The following is a 26985-nucleotide window of genomic DNA, read 5'->3' on the forward strand; positions in this document are numbered from 1 at the left end:
CGTTCTTCGGTGGAATTGGTGGCCTCCGCGCCCCAATGCATATACATGCATGAATAAAGTATATTTTTGAAATAAAAACAAGTATTACCATCTCTGGGTCTTCCAATATCAACATCCTGGAATTTACTAATGGCCAGAAACTGAACAGCTGTGCCAAAACAGTGACTGGGAATCCTGTAGTGAGCAACTCACTTCCTGATTCCCAAACCCGTCAACAAGGCATAAGCCAGGAGTGTGGTGGAACCCTCTCCAGTTGGTTGGATCAGTGCAGTTCCAATAATATTCAAGAGGCTCAACACCATCCAGGCAAAGTAGCCCTCTTGACTGGCATCACGTCTGCCATTTTCAATTTCTTCGCTCAACACACAGTGGCAGCAGTATGCACCTGCAAGATGGACTATGGTATCTCACTTAGACTGCTTGGACAGCATCTTCAAACCTGGGATCTATAACACCTTGAAGGACAAGGGCAGTAGATATATGGGAACATCATCTACAAGTTCTCCTCAAAGTCACAAACCATCCTCATATGGCAATTATTACTGCTCTTTTACTAACACTGTGTCAAAATCCTGGAGCTCCCTTCCTCACAGCACTGTGGGAGCACATACATCGCCATTGACTGCAGTTCGTTACCATCTTCTCCAGGGCAATTAGGGATGGTCAAGAAGCATTGGCCAAGCCAGTGACTCCCATATCCCACAAACAGAAAAACATGTCTGTACTTATTTAATACATTATCTCTAAACCACTTTCGACAATGTGAAGAGATCAAGTAGTCAATATAACTGAAACCAACATGGAATAATAAAGTATACAAAACAGATTGTTGCAATTTATTACTGCAAGAATTTGTGTTTTTGATTCATATTATGCAAATTAAAAACACCACCCAAACAATACATCCAACTCAATTGTGATTAGAGACTAAAAGTTGTGTGAAGTATTTCCATACTGTGAAACACCAGTGATTGGTCTGCCTTACATCACCTCACACTATATTTGTACAGTGCCTTTAACATCTGGTACAATATCAGGATGCTTCACAAAAACAAATAAAAGGAATGAACACAAACAGGAGAAGAAAGATATTAGAATGGGTGACAAAGTCTGGTTAAACAGACAAATATCATGTAGCTGGAAAGAATGATGTTGAATTTTACATCGGAAGTTTAGAAAGGTAGTAAAAGGTATCTGAATAGTCTGTTATCAATGTATTAGAGGCCACAGTCAGAGGGTATAAAAAGAGGCAGAGACTCAGAAAGGATAAAAATTTTGAGGAGATTGTAAAAATAAGGTGGAGTAATGTCACAGGCATCTATAGACCAGGGCACAACTTTAGCTTCTATTGAACTGTGAGAAAACAGTATGAACTGAAGAAAGCATGGTTAATGGGTGAAAACAAATTTATATAGGACAGCATTTAAGTAGCACAATTTTGGGTAAGTTGAAGTTTATGGAGTATGGAATGGGAAATTAGTGAAGTTAGTTGTCATAGTCAAATTAAAACAGGTCAAACACCAGCTGCACTTTTAAAATGTCTTTAAACACAGTGAAAAAAATTCAAGGTGCTTGACAGAGAGAAATGCATGATGGGCCCAACAGCAGAGGTGTTGATGTACCAATTGAAGTGGGTTATATTGCCAAAGTGAAAGTAAGTGATCGTCATGACTAGTGGGAAGGAGCAAGAACAAGGTGGCAGAGATTGACAGAAGCAGCAATGGGAACATAAGGGAAAACTTTTCCACACGCTGTAATCTGGAATGCTCTGCCTTGTGGGTGTTTTAGAGGGGTTGAGTGGGAACATTCAAGAAAATTTGACTATCCATAAAACAAGAATGTGAACAGCAATGGGAAAATGTCCTGGGAGTGGCAATAGGCTCCTTCAGAGAGCTAGCACAGGCATGACAGGCCATATGGCTTCCTTCTGAGCTATAAGCAGTGACTGGTAAGAGATGAAGTTTAATGCTTGCTCTGGCTTTAAGCAATGCCAAAATTGACAAGTCTGATTCTTCCTGGGAGAGTGGATAAACAAGACAATGTAGTCAGTGATAAAGGAGAGTTTGTGCAAAGTGCCACTGACAATGGTTTCAATTGGGCATATATTTGAAAAGAAAAAATGTGCAGGGTTATGGTGAAAATAAGTACCAGGGAAATGGGAATAATTTGGTGGCTTTGTCAAAACACCAGCTTAATGAACTGTATTGTCTCAACAAAATCAATGTTTTATTCATTTAGCACCATCAGTGTTATAAAATATCCCAAGGCATTCACAAGAAAATAGGCGAAAGTGAGGACTGCAGATGCTGGAGATTAGAGCCAAGAGTGTGATGCTGGAAAAGCACAGCTGGTCAGGCAGCATCTGAGGAGCAGGAAAATCGACATTTCGGGCAAGAGCCCTTCAACAGGAATGAGAATCAGAATTATCATTCCTGATGAAGGGCTTTTGCCCAAAATGTCAATATTCCTGCTCCTCGGATACTGCCTGACTAGCTGTGCTTTTCCAGCACCACACTCTTGATTCACAAGGAAATATCAATATGATATAAGATACCAGGACTGCTACATCGGCCAACTTAATACCCGAGAACTTAATGGACTGCAATGATTTTAAAACGGCCAAAACACTAATGTAAACTGACCACAAAGATTGCCTGACCCATGCAATTTGCCCAAATTTAATAAAATGATAGCAATTATATCAAGAGCGGTCCGAGCTGAAATTAGCATTCCCACCAAGTGTTGTGGAACCAGTCAGTCAGGCCATTACACAGTAGGTGTGACTTTAATTTATACCATTATGAGAATCTTCACAGGTTGGAGATGAAGCCTACATTTATCAAGAATGAAAAATACAACTTCCATGGCCATGAAACCTACAAATACACTGCTATTTCAAGGAGCTCTTTTATGGTGGGCCAGAGGGCAGAATTAATATACATCACTAAACATAGGCAGAGAAAGCTCTCTCTCAACAAGAAAAGTGCCCCGTGGCAGCACTGATTGGAAAGAAACAGAGAACCTAGAACTTGAAAGTGCCTAAAACTGCTACATTTATTACTTTTGACAGTCCAATAAATCAGCTAACCAATAGTTATAAATATGGAAATTGCCGGTGAAACTCAACAGGTCTAGCAGCATCTGGGATAAGAAATGACAGTTAAGGTTTCAAGTCTGGTGATTCTTCATCAGAACTGTTAGCAATTGGGAACAAGTGTTGAGGTAGGTTGGGGGTGGGGGGAAAATGACCAGATAGGTGGAGATGCAGCCCAAACACAGAAAGACATGAAAAGGATAAATAAACAAGATGATTATGGATAGCGAGTCAGGACAGAAGAAAAGCTATATCAATAATAAGAGCTAAGTGGGAGAGAGAATGGGTGAGCTGCACGGAAAGCAATCCATATAATGTGCAAATAGGCCAGGGAGTAGGTGAGAATAGGTGAGTGTGCTATTTCCTGATGAAGGGCTTTTACCCGAAACGTCGATTTTCCTGCTCCTCAAATGCTGCCTAACTTTCTGTGCTTTTCTAGCACCACACTCTTGCCACTAAAAGCAAGTCATAACAGGACCAGGTGTGTGGTGGGTAAAGAACATGGAAGAATGGAATCAGGCTGTAAAGTTATTGAACTCGACACTGAGCCCTGAAGGCTGCTGGATCCCAAAGCAGCAAATGAGGTGCTGCTCTTCCAGCTTGCACTGTGCTTCGCTGGAGAACTGCAGCAAGCCTGAGACAGAGCTGTTGGCCAGGGAACAGGGTGGTGTGCTGAAGTGTCAGGCAACTGTCACCTTTTTGTGGACAGAAGGTAGGTGTTCCTCAAAGCAGTCACCAAGTCTGCATTTCATCTCCCAAATGTAGAGGAGATTACATTATGAGCAGCAAAAACAGAGTAACTTGAGTGAAGTACACTGTTTCACCTGGAAGATGCGTCTAGCGCCTTGGATCGTGAGGAAGTAAACAGCTAAGCGTTACACCTTTTGCAACTGAATGGGAAGGTGCTGTGGGGGTATGTGGAGGTATTTGGGAATGGCGGAGGAGTGAACCAAGGTGACCCTGGAGAGAATGGTCCCTGTAGATGGCTGACAGAAGAGAGATGATGAATTTGTGTTTGGTTGTGGATACTGTGTTGGAGGTAACAGAAATGGCAGCTTACAATCTTTTTGATGTAGAGGCTGATGGACTGGTTCAGTAAGGGATATGGGGACCCTATCATTGCTGTGGGAGAGAAAGAAAGGGGTGAGGGCAGAAAGCAGGAGGTGGGCTGAACGTCTGTTGACTATGGGCTCCTTGGTTGAGGAAAAAGGTGGGCATTTCTGAGGTTTCCTTCGGACAGTGGCATCGTCAGAAAAGACGCGCTGGAGATTGAGAAACTGGGAGAACGCATCTGCAATTTTTTATTTTATTTAACTGACTGTGGTCTCAGGTGAAACCTTATAGTCAGGGACTCCCAAAGGACTCTATGACTCTAAACTATTTATTTTAATTTTCCTTTGAATTGAACACCATTTTTTTTAACTTGTATGTATGTGTGCAAGGGCCCAAGTAACTTTGTATGAAGGCTATATGTTATTGAAATGTACAAGATTTTTAGGGGACATCCCAGGGTCTATTCCAAAAGGTTGTTTCCCCTTATGGGAGCATCTGGGACCAGAACGTACAACCTCAATAAGGGAGAGATGAGGAAGAATTTCTTCTCTCAGATTGCTGTGAATCTGTGGAATTCTTCACCACACTGGGATTTCAAGGTTGTGAGAGACATATTTTTAATCAAGAAGGAACTCAAGGATTATGGGGAAAAAGGAGGAAAACAGAGTTGAGGATTATCAGATCAGTCATGATCTGGTTGAACAGCAGAGTAGACTCTATGGGCTGAATGGCCTACATCTGCTGTGACATATAGAGTCAGACAGCATGGAAACAAACCTATCATTCCAGCTAGTCCATGCGACCATGTTCTCAAAATCAATTCATCCCACTTGCCTGCATTTGGCCCATATTCCTCTAAACCTTTCCTATTCATGTACTAAGCTAAATGTTTTTTTTAAGTGTTGTAACTGTATCTTCATCCCCCACTTCCACTGGCAGTTCATTCCACACGCGAACCACTCTCAGTGTAAAAACGTTGCCTCTCAGTTTTAAAACTTTCTCTTCTCACCTTAAAAATATGCCCCCTAGTGTTGAACTCCCTCATCTGAGGAAAAGATCCTTGCTATTCACCTTATGTGTCCCTCATGATTTTATCCACATCTATAAAAGGTCATCCTTCAATCTCCTATGCTCCAATGAAAAGGTCCCAGCCAATCCACACTATTTTTATAACTCAAACCCTCCATTCCCAGCAACATCCTGGTAAATCTCTTCTGAACCTTCTTTAATTTAATATTATCCTTATTATAGCAGGGCAACCAGAACTGCACACAGCACTCCAGAGAAGGCCTCACTAACTTCCTGTACAATATCGACATGACATCCTAACTCCTATACTCAAAGGTCTGAGCAATGAAGGAAAGCGTGCCAAACACCTTCTTAACAACACTGTCTACCTGTAATGCAAACTTCATAGAATTATGTACCTGAACCCCAGGTCTCTTTGTTGTACAACACTACCAGGATCCTACCATTAATTAGGAGAAAGTGAGGACTGCAGCTGCTGGAGATCAGAGCTTAAAAATGTGTTGCTGGAAAAGTGCAGCAGGTCAGGCAGTATCAAAGGAACAGGAGAATCAATGTTTCGGGCATAAGCCCTTCTTCAGGATTCCTGAAGTCTAAGTCCCATCTGTTTGTTTTACCAAAGTGCAATACCTCACATTTATCTAAATTAAACTTCATCCACCACTCCTCAGCCCATTGACCCAATTGATCAAGATCCCTTTGTAATCTTAGATACTCTTCACTATCCACTATGCCAATAATTTTGGTGTCATCTGCAATTTATTAACTATGGCTTTCTGGGAGCAATTTAGCAGATGGAGTGAATTTATTCAAATTTTACAGTCAAAATCAAACAAAAGTATTTCCAGCTATCCTCATGATATCCAAACAGTTAATGTTTATACAACAGGCAGCTAGAAACAGTACTGATGGTAGATCAACACCGTACTCATTTTTAAACAGATATGTTGAATGTGTTAGCAAAAGAAATACTCAGCATATTCCAAAAGTTCAATGAGTGTATGGAATGAGCTGCTAGAGGATGTGGTGGAGGCTGGTACAATTGCAACATTTAAGAGGCAGTTGGATGGGTATATGAATAGGAAGGGTTTGGAGGGATATGGGCTGGGTGCTGGCAGGTGGGACTAGATTGGGTTGGGATATCTGGTTGGCATGGACGGTTTGGACTGAAGGATCTGTTTCCATGCTGTACATCTCTATGACTCTATAATCAATATTCAAAACCTGAGGAAGGTTCGTAAGGACTGATGACTGATCTCTGTTTACTCAGGAATGCGTTTCCAACCTCCCTTGTTTCTGTTCACTGATTTCAAATTTTGCAGTGTTTTGCATTGAGTTAGTTATTTATTTCTATCACGTGGTCAGGCCTTTTGGGATCGCATTGAATTTAATATTCACAGTTTTAAAAATTAGCAGGGGACCAAACAGCTGGAAGAGAACGGAAAATTTGAAGCATAACCTTTCATTTAATCTCCGGTCAACAAGTCAGACAAACTTGTTCCCACAACTTTCAGCCACTGTTTCTGAAAAAGCATACAACTTTGTTAGGAATTACAATTTTAAAAAAACTGATACTTTTCAATTCTCGACACCACCAGCGGAGGGAAGAATTGTGATCAGTGAAAAAACAATTTACACCATTCAAACCAAACCAGATGATTCAGGCTGTCACGTGGGAGGAATCAACCAATCTGAACGAAATATTAAGAGAAGCAAAGCGTTACATCGCCACCTTCCTGGGAGATGCAGGAGGGAGGGCTCAATGTATCTCTGAGCCAAATGCAAACCCAGGAGAAAAATTCACGAATGACAGATGCTGGAGTTCGAGCAGGAACTTGTCGCAAATACATCTTTAATTATATTATAGATATGTGATAGTGAAATACTGCAAACTGTAATTCTGTGTTTAATTTTCAGAGGAAGTTGGAATAGTTTTTGGCGTCTATGGGTGCCGCACAAAGTTAGAAGGAATTAGAGAAAACCTAGAATGCTCTGCCGTCAAATCATCTTCAAAAACATTCCCCATTCCCCAATTGCTTTGTGTTAGTTATGATGGGAGGATTAAAACTATCGTCGAATGATTATTATTTCCCTGAAAGAGGCCTTTCAGCCCATTATATTCATTCCAGTGCTCTATAACTGCAACACCGCTAGCCCATTTCACAAACCCTTCTCTATCGTTAGTAACTTTTTTTTCTCTTCAGGTGCTCATCTATGGATGGAGAGTTTGTCTGTCTGTTGTGTGCAAACTATCAGGATTAATAGGTCACTTTCAGATGGGAAAGATGTAACTAGTGGAATGCAAAAGGAACTGCCCTCGCCTCAATTACTTACGATCTATATTAGTGATTCAGAAGAGAGGGACGGAGTGTAGTGTATTCACATGTGCTGAAATAAAATATTAAAAACACTGTACACATAGTTAAAAATCACACAACACCAGGTTATAGTCCAACAGGTTTATTTGGAAGTACAAGCTTTTGGAGTGCTGCTCCTTCGTCAGGTAGCTAGTGGGACAGGATCATAAGACACAGAATTTACAGCACAAGATCATAGTGTCATGCAGTTGATACGATATAATGAATAAACCTAGATTGCTGTTAAGTCTTTCCTCTTTTAGAATGGGTTGCAGTTTTCAATTCATTAATATGTAAATCCCAGAACTTCTTTCAAGTCACATTCTTAAGTCATCTCAAGATTTTAATTTTAAAAAAGTGACATCGCAGCTCAGACAATGCATGAAAAGTGTGAGGTTAGAGTCTATATGTATTCCAACCTTGAGTCAGGCAGGTTCTATTTCCAAATTAGGAATTTATAAAATATCACATGGATTGACTGCCTGCAGATTGTGTGCTCTTTGAGCAAAGTAGAATATATCTGCAAACACAATTCTGCAAATGCAAATTCACCCTATAGACTTATATGTGCATGTGCATGCATGTAAGGGAGAGAGAGAGAGAGTGAGTGTGTGCATGTGTTTGTGTGTGTGCAGGTGCATGCACGTGAGTGTGATGGAGTATAAAATTGAGAGAGGGTGTGAATGTGAAGGGTGTATGTGTGTGTCTGAGAGAGAGTATGTGTATTAGAGAGGTCTGTGTAACTGTGAGTATGTAAATGTGTGTATGCGTGAGAGAGAGAGAGAGTAGTGGGGTCACCTGTAGTGTAACATGAGCCCCAATTCCTGGTTGAGGCCATCCTCATGGGTATCGAACTTGGCTATCAGCCTCTGCTCAGCCATTCTGCATTGCTGTGTATCCTGAAGTCCTACTTCAGCTGTCAGGAATATTTGGCTTTGGATCTTGGGTGACCATCCTCCTAGGCTGACAATGGGATATGCAACAATGCAGAGCGGCCGAACAGAGGCTGATAGCCAAGTTCAATCACCATGATGATGGCCTCAACTGGGACCTGGGGGTTCATGTCACACTACAGGCGGCCCCACTACACGATACCCTCTCTCTCTCTCACACACACACACATACACACAAAACCTTACATACTCACACAGTCATGTAGACTCCCACTCATAGACGCACACGTAGACCCCACACTCACACCTTCTCACAGGTTTATATTCCATCACATTCATGTACACACACTACCTAGCATGCACACATGCACCCACACACACACTCACTCTCTCTCTTACATGCATATACACACACACACCTAAGTCTATGGGATGAATTTGCATTTACAGAATTGTGTTTGCAGAAACATTCTACTTTGCTCAAAAAGCACACAAACTGTACACAGTCAATGCATATATGACATTTTATGCATTTCTACTTTGGAAATAGAACCAGTCTGACTCAAGGCTGGATGACATGCAGACAGTAACCTCACACTTTTGATGCATTTTACGAGCTGAGATGTCACCTTTTTTATAAAACCTGAAGTTATCTAGGGAATGTGACTTGAAAGAAGTTCTGGGATTTACATATTAATGAACCGAGCTGAAAATGTGTTGCTGGTTAAAGCACAGCAGGTTAGGCAGCATCCAAGGAACAGGAAATTCGACGTTTCGGGCCAGAGCCCATCATTCCTGATAAAGGGCTCTGGCCCGAAACGTCGAATTTCCTGTTCCTTGGATGCTGCCTAACCTGCTGTGCTTTAACCAGCAACACATTTTCAGCTCTGATCTCCAGCATCTGCAGACCTCACTTTTTACTCTATTAATGAACCGAAATCTGCAACCCATTCTAAAAGATGAAAGACTTAACAACAATCTAGGTTTGTTCAATATATAGAGTCATAGAGATATACAGCATGGAAACAGACCCTTCAGTCCAACCCATCCATGCCGACCAGATATCCCAACCCAATGTAGTCCCACCTGCCAGCACCTGGCCCATATCCCTCCAAACCTTTCCTATTCATGTACCCATCCAAATGTCTCTTAAATGTTGCAATTGTACCAGCCTCCACCATGTCCTCCGGCAGCACATTCCATACACGCACCACCCTCTGTGTGAAAAAGTTGCCCCGTTGGTCTCTTTTATATCTTTCCCCTCTCACCCTAAACCTATGCCCTCTAGTTCTGGACTCCCTGAACCCATCCTATTCATGCCCCTCAAATTTTATAAACCTCTAGAAGGTCACCCCTCAGCCTCTGACGCTCCAGGAAAACAGGCCCCGCCTGTGCAGCCTCTCCCTGTAGCTCGCATCCTCAAACCCTGGCAACATTCTTGTAAATCTTTTCTGAACCCTTCCAAGTTTCACATCTTTCTGCTAGGAAGGAGACCAGAATTGCACACAATATTCCAACAGTGGCCAAACCAATGCCCTGTGCAGCCGCAACATGACCTCCCAACTTCTGTACTCAATACTCTGACCAACAAAGGAAAGCATACCAAATGCCGCTTCACTATCCTATCTACCTGCGACTCCACTTTTAAGGAGTTATGAACCTGTACTCCAAGGTGTCTTTGTTCAGCAACACTCCCTAGGACCTTACCATTAAGTGTATAAGTCCTGCTAAGATTTGCTTTCCCAAAATGCAGCACCTCGCATTTATCTGAATTAATCTCCATCTGCCACTTCTCAGCCCATTGGCCCATCTGGACCAGATCCTGTTGTAATCTGAGGTAACCCTCTTTGCTGTCCACTACACCTCCAATTTTGGTGTCATCTGCAAACTTACTAACTGTACCTCTTATGCTCGCATCCAAATCATTTATGTAAATAACAAAAAGTAGAGGGCCCAGCACCGATCCTTGTGGCACTCCAGTGGTCACAGGCCTCCAGTCTGAAAAACAACCCTCCACCACCATCCTCTGTCTTCTACCTTTGAGCCAGTTCTGTATCCAAATGGCTAGTTCTCCCTGTATTCCATGAGATCTAACCTTGCTAATCAGTCTCCCATGGGGAACCTTGCCTTACTAAAGTCCAGATAGATCACATCTACTGCTCTGCCCTCAATCTTCTTTGTTACTTCCTCAAAAAACTAATCAGGTTTGTGAGACATGATTTCCCATGCATAAAGCCATGTTGACTATCCTGAATCAGTTCTTGCCTTTCCAAATACATGTACATCCTGTCCCTCAGGATTCTCTCCAACAACTTGCCTACCACCGAGGTCAGGCTCGCCGGTCTATAGTTCCTTGGCTAGTCCTTACCACACTCCTTAAAACATTGGCAGCACGTTAGACATCCTCCAGTCTTCCAGCACCTCACCTGTGACTATAGATGATACAAATATCTCAGCAAGAGGCCCAGCAATCACTTATCTAGCTTTCCACAGAGTTCTCAGGTACACCTGATCAGATCCTGGGGATTTATCCACTTTTAACCATTTCAAGACATCTAGCACTTCCTCCTCTGTAATCTGGACATTTTGCAAGATGTCACCATCTATTTCCCTACAGTCTATATCTTCCATATTCTTTTCCACAGTAAATCATATCAGTTGCATGACACTATGATCTTGTGCTATAAATTCTGAGTCTTATGATCCTGGGTTCAATTCCCGCCTCAGGCAACTGTCTGTGTGGAGTTTGCACATTCTCCCCGTGTCTGCGTGGATTTCCTCCGGGTGCTCCGGTTTCCTCCCACAGTCCAAAGATATGCGGGTCAGATGAATTGGCCATGTTAAATTGCCCGTAGTGTTAGGTGCAGGGGTCAATGTAGGGGAATGGGTCTGGGTGGGTGCATTTCGGTGGGTCGGTGTGGACTTATCGGGCCGAAGGGCCTGTTTCCACACTAAGTAATCTAATCTAATCTATCTCAGTAGCTATCTGATGAAGGAGCAGTACTTCAAAAGCTAGGACTTCCAGATAAACCTGTTAAGACTATAACCTGGTGTTGCGTGATTTTTAACTTTGTTCACCCAGTGCAACACCAGCATCTCCCCATTACTGTAAACAAAGCATTTCCTGATGTCAACATTGCTCCTTGTTATTTGAAAGCTGAGAACAACGTTGGCTTCAACAATCAAACCACTTACATGTACCTGTTTCTGGAAGCAACCCTTGCACAAATTTTTGGCACTCACTCACATTCTTCCTAAAACGCAGTGCCCAACATTACACAAACTGGGTTGAATTTTTCCTGCCTCTGAATGACATGATTCAGTTGGGAAATGAGTGAGATTGAGGACCTAATTTCTGCCAATGTCAAGAGAAAAGATGTCAGATTTTCCAACAAACATTTGAGACAAGAATCTCATTGGTGAGCAGCGAGAGACCTATTTTGCATGCACTACCGTGCCATTATTACCTAATCTCACCTCATTGATATGCAGTTTCCCAATTTCCTATTTACCAGACAGAAACTATACGTTGAGTGTTCCCAACATTATAGTCCGAGCAGGTACTTGGCAGCTCTAGCTCATTGCTTGCTCCTCCAGACCTCCACCTTGGACAGTAGTTCCCAATATCTTAGCCTTGACCCATAAGCAGCAACAATGTCGGTCCACAGGCCTTTGCATGAACACATTCCAGCATCATTGTACCATTAGAGACAAAAAAAACTGCAGGAATCCAAGGTTATCAGGGAGGAGGCTGGAAGAACACAGCAAGCCAGGCAGCATCAGGAGATGGAGAAGTCAACATTTCGAGTGTAACCAAGGACAGCTGAAACATTGAATTCTCCACCTCCTGCTACTGCCCAGCTTGCTGTGATCTTCCAGCCTCCTGCTTGTCTACCATGGATTTTTCCCCAAACCATTTTCAATACATTCTGCTCTTCAATGTCACATTTCAGGGTGCACTGGCTCCAGTCACTGTAATGTAGTTTGGTGTTGGGGAGGTAGCTGCCATCACAAGAATAAAGTTCAGGGCTGGAAAACTGAAGATTCACCTTCATTACACACAGCTAATTATAGAGTCATAGAGATGTACAGCATGGAAACAGACCCTTCATTCCAACTCATCCATGCTGACCAGATATCCTAATCTTATCTTGTCTCATTTGCCATCAATTTGCCCATATTCCTCCAAACCCTTCATATTCATATACCCATCCAGATGCCTTTTAAAATGCTGTAATTGTACCAGCCTCCACCACTTCCTCTGGAGCTCATTCCATACACGTACCACTCACTGAATGAAAAAATTGCCTGTTAAGGTCCCTTTTAAATCTTCCCCTCTCACCCTAACTCTATTTCCGCTAGTTCTGGACCCATCCATTTTGCAGTAGGCTACTGCAAAAAATACAGAGGTATGGCATTGAGGGTGAGTTGGAGGTTTGGATTAGGAATTGGCTGGCTGGAAGAAGACAGAGGGTAGTAGTTGATGGTAAAGGTTCATCTTGGAGTGCAGTTACCAGCGGTGTTCCGCAAGGATCTGTTTTGGGACCATTGCTGTTTGTCATTTTTATAAATGACCTGGAGGAGGGGCTAGAAGGTTGGGTGAGCAAGTTTGCGGATGATACGAAAGTCGGTGGAGTTGTTGACAGTGAGGAAGGATGTGGCAGGTTACAGTGGGATATAGATAAGCTGCAGAGCTGGGCAGAAAGGTGGCAAATGGAGTTCAATGTAGCTAAATGTGAAGTGATTCACTTTGGTAAGAGTAACCAGAAGATGGAGTACTGGGCTAGTGGTCGGATACTTGGTAGTGTGAATGAGCAGAGGGATCTTGGTGTCCATATACACAGATCTCTGAAAGTTGCCACCCAGGTAAATAGTGCTGTGAAGAAGGCATATGGCGTACTGGCTTTTATTGGTAGAGGAATTGAGTTCCGGAGTCCTGAGGTAATGTTGCAGTTGTATAAGACTCTGGTGCGGCCGCATCTGGAGTATTGTGTGCAGTTTTGGTCGCCATCCTATAGGAAGGATGTGGAGGCACTGGAACGGGTGCAGAGGAGATTTACCAGGATGTTGCCTTGTATGGTAGGAAGATCATATGAGGAAAGGCTGAGGCACTTGGGGCTGTTTTCATTGGAGAAAAGAAGGTTTAGGGGTGACTTGATAGAGGTGTACAAGGTGATTTGGGGTTTAGATAGGGTTGACCATGAGAACCTTTTTCCATGTATGGAGTCAGCTATTACGAGGGGGCATAGCTTTAAATTAAGGGGTGGTAGGTATAGGACTGATGTTAGGGGTAGATTCTTTACTCAGCGAGTCGTGAGTTCATGGAATGCCCTGCCAGTAACAGTGGTGGACACTCCCTCTTTATGGGCATTTAAACGGGCATTGGATAGGCATATGGAGGAAAGTGGGCTAGTGTAGGTTAGGTGGGCTTGGATCAGCGCAACATCGAAGGCCGAAGGGCCTGTACTGCACTGTATTTTTCTATGTTCTATGTTCTATGTTCATCCACCCCAGGTAAAAGACCATGTCTATTTACTGTATCCATGCACCTCATGATCTTCTAAACCTTGATAAGGTCACCCCTCCACCTCCAACGTTCCAGGGAAAATAGCCACAGCCTATTCAGCCTTTCTCTATAGCTCAAACCCTCTAAGCCTGGCAAAACCCTTGTAAATCTTTTCTGAACCCTTTCAAGTTTCACAACGTCTTTCCGAAAGGAAGGAAACCAGAATTGGACACAATATTTCCAAAAGTGGCCTAACCAATGTCTTGTACCAGCGGCCTTAAGTGACCAGGCCTCTTCATTCCTGTGCCATGATTAACTCCATTTCACAAAACAGGAGCACAGTGGCAGCCTTTTATAGCCCAAATTACTTCCTCATTTGTGAAGTTTAGGGGTATTCTACATATTATGGTGCTCCACTCCACCCTTATGAATAGTGAAAATCCCAGACGAGGCTTTAAAATGCTCCTGTCACATGATCACAAATGGACAGGCCAGTGAAGAAACTGGAAAATATAGTGCAAAATGGAGAAATGACTGCAATAATTTGAAATGTTCAACATATCCTATACAAGTAGATGCAGGGCAATTCCTTTTCTGCTGGTGGCACTGTTCAGCTATTCCATGTAAACCTTACACAATCACAAATAGGATTTTTTAAGATTTGGAGATGCCAGTGTTGGACTGGGTTGGACAAAGTTAAAAATCACACAACACCAGGTTATAGGCCAACAGGTTTATTTGGAAGCACTAGCTTTCAGAGCGCTACTCCTTCTTCAGGTGGTTGTGGAGTACACAATTGTAGGACGCAGAATTTATAGCAAAAGTTTACAGTGTGATGTGACTGAAATTGTACGTCGAAAAATACCTTGATTGTCTGTTGAGTCTTTCATCTGCTCGAATACCATGATAGTTTCACTTCTTTCATGTGTAAAACACAAAATCTTTTTTTTAAAAAAAAGTTACAGTTATCCTGAGAATTTAACCTTTGAAAAAAAAGGTTTTGTGATTTACACATGAAAGAAGTGAAACTATCATGGTATTCGAAGCGATGAAAGATTCAACAGACAATCAAGGTATTTTTCTATGTACAATTTCAGTTACATCACACTGTAAACTTTTGCTATAAATTCTGCGTCTTACAATTGTGTCCTCCACAACCACCTGAAGAAGGAGCAGCGCTCTGAAAGCTAGTGCTTCCAAATAAACCTTTTGGCCTATAACCTGGTGTTGTGTGATTTTTAACTTAGGATTTTTTAAAAAAACTGTATCTCAAGTATCACAAACAAGCAGTCTTAGCTGATTCTATTTCAGGGTAAGTTTCTTTCCCCAAACAAATTTGCCCTAAACATGAAAGATTCCTCTTCAGGGAATAATATTTCCCAAGTAGAATAGTTAAATAAAACTTATTTCAGAGGACTAAAGGCAAATAAAGAACTAGGAAGCCCAATAAGCTTACTGCTCAATAAGTAAAAGTGCTGTGGTCACGTGTTAAGTGAGCTCATTAAAATGGATGAGAAAATCACTGCGACCTGTAAGATTAATCAGAATTTTTTTTTGGAAAAAGTTCCTTACAAGTTATACTGAGGTGCATACTGAATGGTTGTTTTAAACAAACTATGAGAGGCTGAATTATTAAACAATGAACATAATTTTCTTAAACCTGAATTCTAGATAATGGCAACTGTGGCAGTAAATCCCACCAACATGACCAAGTTAAATCCACATAAGGCAAAAGCATTTCACAACATCTTAATCAATTCAAGAATGTTGAGGCTAAATTTAATTCCACTGACCAATGTGGCAGTAATACGAAATTCAAGAAATTGAGAGTGTAGGTGCCACCACAAGTCTTCATAAATTTTCTCCAGTTCCACAACATTCTAACATATATGTAATGCCATAACATAGTATGCTTCTTTCAGACAGTTGGCATTTGATTTCCTAGAAACAAAGAACCTCTTTAAAGATTGTTAAAATGCCACTTGACATTTCAAACAAAGGGTGAGAGCAAAATGTCAATAGATACTTAAAAGCTGTTCAGTGACAGAAAAAAAATATGGAAAATATTCTAAATTTTCGGACTTGCAGGGAAACAAGCAACTGCTGTCAGATTTTGTATAATTAGAAAGGCTAATGTTTAATATTTATAAAGACAGATTATTAATATTTTTGACTCAACAATAGATTTGTGTTTTGACTGGTCTTAAAGTGATTTCACTTGGAGCGCGATTGTACTTTCATACTTGTACAGAATCCACACGGTTCTGCCTTTGGAATGTCATTGTGAATTGATATTTCTTAGATCATCTAATTAACTAAATGAATTATGGAAAGTATACATTGTTTGACAAATTCTACTCTATTTTTTATTTGTTACCAAACAGTGTAAATAACATCATTCCAGCATCAGATCAGGAATTCAGTTCCAGACTGGGCCTTTGGCAAACAGACACAAAGAAATGTCACAGTCTCAGAATTTTAGAGCGACCGTCAGTGGAGCGTGAAATAAACACTAAACATTAGCTAGAGACTGGAGAATTGGTTCAAGACCTTGGGGACAGGTTCATTGGTATTACAGAGTCAGGCAAGTCAGCTAACTTGCACTTTTTCTAGAGTCCATGCCCAAAAGAAATTGAGGTCCAACTGAGGTGAATGCTATGATTCAAACTGGAGCTGATTCAGAAACCCAGATCACTGCAACCTTCCCACTTCCTTTTGGAGCAATTGTTCAGCTGGGCACAGGTCTGTTTTCATCATTAGCCAAGAATTACGGAAGGTTTTAATTCGTATAACTGTCCTAGCTGACTATTCAGGTAAGTGAGTTTGAACCTCTCTGACTCTAGCTCAAAATTGCAGATTTCCTTTGGGAGGGATCCTGGGCCAATCGTGCAGAGCCAGCCATGTCAGGACTTCTTTATAGGTCCTGATGCCCAATTCCAATCTGCACTGCTGCAATGACCATCTGCCTTGGGCCACTTATATTTGTGGCTTTGTTAGCTTTTGCATTCTGGTTCACCTGCTGTCTTTTCTTAGCTCTCCCTCCACTCAAAGACATTTACTAATTGGTTTACATTCACTTAGCACATGGACTCCTCTTGATTTCATCCAAGTGGTTTGGTCTGGTGTTGTTCATTTCATGACTGATTCTGCATCACTTTTGGGACTTTCTTCCAAAGGTCCACATTAGACTATAACGCCAGGAGGAAGTGATGAGCACATACCCCACAATTTTCAGTCCACTTGTAATTAACCAAAACCCCAATAGTACCTCAACTTCTCTAAGTTTCTGATGTTAGAAAAGTGTAACTGCAGGGATGTCCCTGCTGTTGGCAGTATTCCAGCAAGTTTGATATTGTGGAGATCTGTAACACTCAAATTATTTATTCTTCCAGTTAAAAGACAAAACCATTTTTCTCCTTATCATAAACAGAAGAGACACCATAACCCTCTGTCCAAACGGTAAACTCCCATTTTCGAATTTGAGGGAGAAAAAATGTTCCTTTGTCAGCAACACTTCAGAATGTAAACAAAGAACCAAAGCCGAAATATGTTCTGAGAATGTCATGTAAGAATCCTGTAGATGTGCAACTAAGATTAATTCCATCATTAAAATTTACAAAACTGGCACACAAATTCTAGTAATTTACAGGAAAGGAAGCATATACTTACAAGAAGGAAAATATTTTAGCAACATATAGTAATAAATCTTTATTTGATAATACCATACTTTTCCATGACTCCAATCCACATGGAACTTACTACATGAATTATACAGAATAACAAACATGCAGCAAATGTTTCTCATCATCGTTTTTATGTGTACAGATCAAACAAATTGCAAGTCTCTGACTTTTTTCAAACAATCATTGCAAAACATCAAAGCCTTAAATTATGGAAGTCCATTCTGAACACTTATTACTTAAAAAGCATAGCTTTAAAGGAATTATAAGTTAAACATTCTATTAATAAAACCTTTAAAAAAGAATTACAGAAGAAATAGATCAAATCTTATCATCTGGGCAATAAGTACAAAGATACTTCAAGAATGTAGAAAAATAACTTTTGGTATGCAACATTCTATCCATAGTGTTAATAAAGCTCATTTTTTTTATACTGGTAATCGTAAAAGAATGTTAATTATGAAAGAAATATTCACGAAGTATTTACAAGGCAGCTGTACTACAGGTGAACTACGAATATTTCAATGCTTTTAAAATTGGATCCAATGTTTTTTTTGAAAGCTCTGAACTATCTGCCTGCAAATAATATCTCAAAAGAACATGGCAATAAATCAAATGTGATTGATAGTCCTCTCTGCTGAATTTCCACATCTCATGTTAACATACAAACTGGGCTGGATTTAATGGAGATCATCATGGGAGGAGCATAATGACTGGGCCCATTTAATCACTGGAGAGGTCTAAAGTCTGGCTGTCGTGAAAATCTCCTGTGAATATGTTGGAGGCAGGTATGGGCCATGATAGGTGGGTGGGATAAGGGGACTTACTTGTCAGCCAGTTGCCAATTAAGCTCACTAAATTTGAACCAATTTACACCAATTATCCCTGAACCTACTGGAATTTAATGATGGCTCAGGGATGACATGCAGGTTTCATGGCTTTCCCCTATATGCAGAAGGTCAGCAGGCAAATTGGGTCTTCTGGGAGCTGCAGGGTGGCTCCTCCCTCTTTTAAAAGAGTACTTGGTTCCTTATGAAATGAACCATTATTGGGCAGGGATTGGTCACAGAAAGTGGGCTCGAAACACCCTGCACCATCCACCTTACGATTCCCATCCCACCCTTCACCTATCTGTGGCCTGTGATCAGTGATCCTCTGCCTCGCTTTAGATACATTACTAGCAGCAGTCTCCTTCCAGTCTTGCACCACTTTTGAAGGAGAGCTACTGGCCTTTGAGCTCTTGGCAAGGTGGGGTTTCCATCCTGGTGTGTTGAACCTCAGTGAGAGCCTGTCACCAACCCCTTCATCAGGTGCAGCTCCCTCTTGTGGCAACATGGGTTTCTCACTTGTCCTCCAACTGATGGGCTGGACCACATCAATAGTATTTAATCCAGCCCAGTGAAAGAGGTTAACCATATCACCCTGACGACGGTTATTGTGGTGCAGTAGTAGTACCCCTGCCTCTGAGCCAGAGGGCATAGGTTCAAGTACCACTTGTTTCACACGTGTCATAACAGGTTGATTTAAAAATATCAATAATTCTGAGGACTGACAACATTCTACAGTTCAAAAGGAAATACTCAGTGGCAAAACAAAAAAAGGCATTTTTCCAGTTTCCAATCTTTTTAAAAATGCTATTTTTTTGTGGAAGCCAAAAATCCTGGAAACTCAACCGGCCAGGCAGCATCTGTGAATCAAGGAAAATAGGCTTCGTCTTTCAGGTCTGCATATGTAATGAAAGGTTATGAGACTGGTACCTTCCTCCTGAGATACCACTGCCATGTTTGTTGAGAGTTTCGAACATTTTGTATTTTCATTTCAGATTTCCAGCATCTGCAATATTGCTCCTTGCGATCCAATTTTAAAAAGCTATATAGTAAAAGCCTAAAACTCTGCATAATCTTGATGCTACCTTGTCTTGGAGATTTCAAAATTACATAAAGAAGGTTCAATAGCTAACTCTAATCACACTAATAAAAATCTATTTTGATATAATATTGGCAACTCCACCAAAATACATTAATGGTTTATCACCAGCATTTACCGAAATGCCATTAACACTGCAATTGTTTTTATAGAACATTGGGCTAAGCAAAAAATAAGTTGGATTTTGTAGATAAAATGAAAGAATACATTGAGATAACTATTTTAAAAAAAAGATTATTCAAAAACTAACCTAGTGCATCAAGCAATTTATTGCATTATGACGGATCATTTATAAGTGAAAGAAATCAGAGGACTACAAATAAAAACAAGGATATAGATTCTTGAACCTCTTCTGGCGTTCAGTAAAATGGATAACCTGTCCCTTAAAACTATTCATCCACAATTTCCCCATGTCCTCCACCCTCCATTACCATAGCTAAAAAAACCTTCATCTTAAAATCTTCAATTGAGTCAAGAGTTTCCAATTTCTACCACTCTTGAAAAACACAATAATAAAAGGGTCAGGTCTTCCAGTCAGCAATTGTTGCTGACTGCAAGCATCTTTAAATCTCTACCTTTTGGATCCTTGCATCTGTGCTTTTTTGTCCAGTAGCAATCTCTCACCACAGCCATCCACAAAGAACAAGATAATGAGGAGCACTCCATTTTTCCGCACACCAACCATTGCAATCAGATAAATTTTAAGGACTCAAGGCCTTTAATAGTGAGATCGGTGAGCGACTGAATGGGTGTTTGGTTAATCGGGTGGGATAGGATGTCTCATAGTAAGGTGGACTCTGCCTTTACTAACTTATGCCAGAATTCAACAACAGGAGAACATTACTGTTTGTATCTGGGTAAGCATCACACAAGAGGCAGTGCAATGTGCGTGTGGATCAGGACTTCCAAAAGATCCTGATATGCAACAGCGGCAAGTATCTCAATATTCATGATGCTGGCCCAATATTTTAAAGACTACAAGAAAGAGTTCATTTCATCTAATCTTTTCAATCCAAATATCATTTAAAATAAGTGGTTGAGTAATTTCTGAATTTTACAGACTTGATTTTAGCTGAATTTCAATACGCAAAAAGTAAAATATTAACAAATTGTAAACTGCCCATCTTAGCAATTCCATGGGCAAAATATCTTTTAACTCTTTATCAATTATACATACCAGACCAAAGCATCTTTGCAGGATTCAATGTTTAAATATAATGTTCCCTAATCAAACTTTAGTTATGTCATAATTAGAAAGAAGAAAACAAATGGTCCCTACCATGAATTAACCATTGTTTTTGTTTTTGAGACTGCAGATTCAAATGTTTTATTAAAATTTATGTTCTCGTGATATATAGGTGTCACTGGTTAGGCCAGCATTAATTGCCCTGGAAAATGCCTATTGAGCTGCCTTCATGAACTGCTACATTCCTTTTGTGGTATACACACACTCAGTGCTGTCAGGAAGGGAGCTCCAGGATATTCACTGAGCAATAGTGGGATAAAAAAAAAATGAAGTGTGGTGTGGAAGGAATCTTGTTGCATTGCTGCAGTGCATTTTGAAGATTTTACACACAGCTACCACTCCATGATGGTGGTGAAGGGAGTAAATGTTAAAGGTGACGGATGTGGTGCTGATCCAGTGGTCTGTTTTGGCTGATGGTGTCAAGCTTCCCGAGTGCTGTTAGAGCTGCACTCATCCAGTTAAGTTGAGAGTACTCCATCACACTCCTGATTTTTGCCCTGTTGTAGTGAACAGAATTTGGCAAGTCAGGAAGGGAGTTACTCAGAATCCAAGTTTTGAAGTTGCTTTTATTGGCACAGTATTTATGTAGCTGGACCAGTTCAGTTTCTGGTCAACTTCCAAGATGTTGATAGTAATGAAATTCAATTATGGTAGGAAATTCAATAGGTGTCATTGACTGTCAAGGGGAGATGGTTAAACTCTGTCTTGCTGGAGACAGTTATTGCTTGGCACTTGTATGGCGCACATGTTACTTGTCACTTATCTGCCCAAGTTGGAACGCTGTAAAAGTCTTGCTATATATGGCTTCAGTATTTGAGGAGTAATAAATGGTGCTAAACATTGTACAGTCATCAGCAACCATTCCTACTTCTGACCTTATGATGGAGGACAACTGGACTGATGGGATGAATATCTTCTTTCTCTATTGAGGCTAAGGATTCTAGTTATCATGTTACAGTCATGCAGTTATAATGCTGTTCTCAGCTGTCATAGATTTAAATAATAAAGCTGTTTTGATATCTGCTAATTGGAAATCTTGCTTGCAGAGAAACATTTAAAAAAGACATCACACTGGTGTAACAAACATGGCTCTGGGAGGACCTCCCTAAATCTTTTTGATTCTCCATCTTCAATCTTTACAATACTTCTTAGAACCAAGTTTTAGTCACCTGTCTCCTGAAGGGCTCATTAAATTGTCTAACAATATTCCACACAAGTGCCCGGGACTGTTTTATATGTTACATAAAAAATGTAAATGGTAATTGTTGTGGTGGGATGGGGAATGATGCTGGGAAAAGGAAACGAAAGGTTTAATCTGTATCTGGCAGCATTATCTGCACAAAGTGCTGGAAACAAATGCTGGGTGCCTAGCAATGACAAGAGTTCCATTCCCAATATAAATATCTCTTGCTGAACACAAAAAAAGTTTAAAGAAAAAAGAAGTTTAGATGATCACAATACCCATTATAATTAAGGCCTTAAATGATAATCAATATCATGGCTCATAGTGGGTTAATATTTTACTGTTGTATGTTATGATGACAACCATTATGGAAGAAAGAAGAAATATAACTTGCAAAAGGAATAAATATTCAAACTCTTTCAGCATTGATTACCTTTCAGCTTACGACATATTTCTATCATGCAAAGTCTTAAATTGCAATATTAAGTTATCATGGCAGACTTATTAAATTAGATCAAGAATAGAGTCTGCAATTCTTAAAAACAACAGCACTTCCAAATAAAATGGGGAGGGGTGTTATTTCTGGACATGAATGCAAATGCACTATTCTAGGCCTTCAAGGGTGAAAAATACTTACAAATAAGTGGAGGAGTCAATCCTCACATTTAACACAGACTATACCAAATACTTTCAATGCTGCAGCTTTCTAAAACAAATCAAAGTGCATTTCAAATTCTAGTCAGAGAAATGCACACTGTACAGCTGATGCCAAAATGCAAGAAACGTATATGCCATGTTACATACAGGTAACACCACACAGTAAGCAAACAGACCTGCGATATTGGACAGAAGAAATTTGGGTTACATTTTTCATATTATAGACAACACTTATATGTGAATTTTCAGATGAATAGTGAGTTTGATGGAATAAAATTATGGATCCTCTACATCCAGAAACTCTTTCTTGGGTTGATTTACACCTCGGTACCATGCACAGGAGTTATCGCTCCTCTTAACGCAAGAATAGTGCTTGGACTGACGTCCATTAATGCTTTTCCCGGTCACCCAGTCTGTCCACAGGCACTCACTTCGAGAGGTAATGTAGCAAGGAATGGATGGACATCTGGTAATCTAATGAGGAAAAGAGCAAACAGATTTGTGTGAAATTAGCTAATTCGCAATGATAACATTTATTTGATTGTTATGCATATAGATTGTTAACATAGCTAACCAGGAGCAGTACTGTATTTAAGAAATTGGTATAGGTCATATGACTCAGCCTACTCCGCTGTTAGCTAAAATCATAGTTAATTGTCTACCTCAATTCCAATTCCCCACCAGCTGAGCTCAGTCATTAAACTTCATCCTGCAGTGGTCATTCACAGCATTCTGATAAAAAAAGTCATTGATCTGAAATGCCAACTCAGTTTCTCTCTCTACAGTTGCTCGGCCTTGCTGTGGATTTACAACATCTTCTGATTTTAAAATGTTCTTGTCACTGGTATCTTGACATCAATTATGGCAGAAGTGGTGAGAAGGCTGGGCTCCTTGGTTTATGATAGACTGGTAGCCTATTGGATAGGCTTTCTTCCCCACCACTACATAACCACCAGCTGCCCCAGCAGGAGTCCCACATTCAGCAGGGACTGTTAGGCTCTTGGGTGCACACATGTTAAGATTATGGCCATGTGACTGTGTTCACAAATAACTCCATTTTGGTGCTGGTGGTTAGGATTAGAGATCTTCAAAGCCTTCCATGCTTGCACAAGTCATAAACAGCAAATCCAACAAGATGTTCTGGATAAATATTCAGGTGGCCTAGTGGTATCATTGGTGGACTGTTAATCCAGAAAGCCAGGTTATGACCAGGGGTTTGCATTCTGCCATAACAAACAGCAACATTTGAATTCAATAACAAAAACTCTGAAATTAAGAGTCTAATAATGACCATGAATCAATTTGCTGATTATTAGGGAAACCCATTTGGTTCAGTAATGTCCTTCAGGGAAGGAAACTGCCATCCTGGCCTGATCTGGCCTACATGTGACTCCAGACCCAGAGTAATGTGGTTGACACTCAACTGCATTCTGGGCAATTAGGGATGGACAACAAATGCTGGTCTAGCGAGCAACACCCCCATCCCATGAACAAAAGAAAAACTGGCATTATCTATAATCTTTTATCTACTCACTCAATGTTCTGAAATACTTCATTGTAAATTTAAATCTAGTGAAGTCAGTAACTTATTATCAGGACAAACACAGCACAGTAATGAGATAAATGGTCACAATCGGTTTTTGATGGCTGGAGCTGGATGCTGGTTCAAACATTGAAACAAATACAATGTGATATTTTCTAAGAATCATAGAATCCCTACAGTGTGGAAACAGGCCATTTAGCCCAACAATGCCACCGACCCTCTGAAGAGTATCCCATTCAGACTCATTCCCCTACTCTACTACTCTACATTCCCCATGATTAATGCTCTTCATCTACACATCCCTACACACACCGGAGCAGCCAGAGGAAACCCATGCAGAAATGGGGAGAATGTGCAAACACCACACAGATGGTCTCCTGAGGCTGGAAGCAAACCTGGGTCCCTGGCACTGTAAGGTGGCACTGCTAACCACTGATCCACCATTTATGTCTCCTGGTCAGTACGAAAGTAGAGCTTTAAAGAGACATGGTCATGATCTCATCACTGCATCATAGCATGTGACCTAACAGCATAAAGATCTTATATTCTCTTCCCCTGGATCAACTGTAGCATGACATACTTCTGGAAGCAGGTGCCTATGTTGTAACACTATAGCTTAGGATTAGCTCAGCCACTTGTGCATGCAGAATTGTTTGTACGTAACAGTTCGATTCGAAAATGTCTATTGGATACTTCAGTTTCATGATATCCACATCCAGTTTCCTCATTTTTATGGGATGACTAACACAGTCGCAACAGGTAAAACACCCAACTGGAAACAAACTCACACAATGCCCTCATCTTTCCATGACAAGGGCCTTTGTTTAACACCTCATCCAACAGTATAACACTACCCTCAGCACTGTGCACAAGAACGAGCCTAGACTATGTCACGACTCTGGTGAGGGGGTGTCACCATTGAATCAATTAGAATGCGAACAGCCTTTACAAGGCCAATTTAGAAAGGTGTGGACACTAACTGCAGATGGTGAATAAAAATGTTCAGAGCATTTTCAAAAGATTATATTGAGGATTAATGGGCATGGAAAATTGTTTATCAGCTTTCCCAATGACTGTGGAGCAAATATAAAGCAGCTGGCAAAAAAAAAAGTGAAAACAAAATAAATGAGGAAGAAATCCAATCTACGGGAAAGCTTCCAGCTGAAACTATTGGCAATCTCAACATCTTTAAGAGTATCACACAGTATAACAAATCATAACATTTTAACATTGGGCTTAATCCAGTGGTCTACGGACTCAGTGTCTCAAGGACCCATTCAAATGGGGGCCACATGTCAGTTTGGTGTCCACAGGAAATGGTGTGCAAGCCACGATCATCTGGGTCTAACAATAAATTATTCTGCTACAGCTCAGCTGTAGAATGCATGGTCCATTCATGATAGTAAGGATGTTACATGTTGAGCTCATGTCTCTTAGCCTGGATACTTCAAATTATGTGACAAGTTGGCCCATATTGCAAGGTGTGACAGAAATGGAGTCTGTTCTACAGATGTACACGCATACAAAATCTTGGGCCTGAAGCTTACTTTTTTGACTCAGTTGCGTCAAGTTTTTTGGAGGGATTCTCACCATAAGGCCAAACAAGATTCCTAGTTGTATTCACCAAACACTTCATTAACTACCTATCCAGCCTTTCTGTCTGATTCTAGCCCTATCGTAATTCCACATGGTACTTCTAGAGAAACCCACCGCTCACCAAATATCTGTTGAAAAGACCAACAACCCCTGTACTCGCACCACACTTAAAAGGATGATGTATAATCTGGAATTCTGAAACTGCTCCTCTTGCTCAAGGACAGAGTTGGAAGATGTCGGAGATGGGGATAATGGCATCACAATTCCCTCAACAGAGGTGGAGGTTTTGATCAACAGGGCTGGTGCAAAGGAGAGAGGGTCCTCTTCCCAGGGATCAGTAGTACAGGCTGTGACACCAGACCCTATCACCTGGCTCAACATTAAAGCAGTGTTCATTGTTAAGAGGAAGAGTCAGCAGTGCTATCAGTAAGTCAATGAAACTCTCTGACCCTGCAGGGTAAGTGCCACAACCTTCTCTGTGCACACACACACTAACTCTGCTGCTGCACTCACCTCAGTCTAAGACTTGTGATGTACCACTCTCACTATTGCCTACAACATCTTCCTTTATTCGCTTTCATATCCCCCACAACCTTCCCCGATATGGTCACTGCATGCACACCCACTCCCTCAGACACTTTGGAAGAAAAGTGAGGACTACAGATGCTGGAGATCAGAGTCAAGAGAATGTGATGCTAGCAAAGCACAGCAGGTCAGGCAGCATCCAAAGAGCAGGGGGAAAACAAATGCGGTGTTTCGGGCATAAGCCCTTCAAGGATGAGGCTTGTGTGCCAGGAAGGCTGAGAGATAAATGGTAGGGGAGTGGGGCTTGGCGGGGGCTGGGGGGTAGCTGAGAATGTGATAGGTACATGAAGGTGGGATGGAAAAAATGATAGGTCAGAGAGGAGTGTGGAGCAAACAGGTGGTAAGGAAGATGGACAAATCAAGAGTACATGCAGAAACTGCAGCCAATATTTGACCACTGCATTTCTTAACTGTTTTGAAAGAAAAATGTTTCACTAACCCAAAAAAAGAAAAAAAAACAGTTAAGATAAAAATGAATTTTGTGGTTGCCAAACTTAATTTCAACAGAATCATTTAGATCAGAAAGATCTTACCTTTCACTCAAGTCTATGTTCAATGAGCTGATGTCAGCACTGAAGCTAATGACAAGATTGTCATCCACAGTGCAATGTTTAGGTTATCCAATGGGGTAACCAGGTAG

At 40.9% G+C, this 26985-nt stretch overlaps 1 protein-coding gene across 1 annotated transcript in view; it reads right to left on the minus strand.

Annotated features, from left to right (window-relative positions):
* Positions 1–17609: 17609 nt before the first annotated feature.
* The window catches only part of timp2a (TIMP metallopeptidase inhibitor 2a), an 85484-nt gene continuing 76108 nt past the window's right edge, over positions 17610–26985 (minus strand). Inside the window, exon 5 of the mRNA XM_060844861.1 lies at positions 17610–23095. Coding sequence (XP_060700844.1) covers positions 22898–23095 — 198 coding nt within the window. The 3' untranslated portion in view covers positions 17610–22897. The remainder of the gene's footprint in view (positions 23096–26985) is intronic.

Source organism: Hemiscyllium ocellatum, chromosome 25 (genome assembly GCF_020745735.1).
Source record: "Hemiscyllium ocellatum isolate sHemOce1 chromosome 25, sHemOce1.pat.X.cur, whole genome shotgun sequence".
Classification (NCBI taxonomy): Eukaryota; Metazoa; Chordata; class Chondrichthyes; order Orectolobiformes; family Hemiscylliidae; genus Hemiscyllium; species Hemiscyllium ocellatum.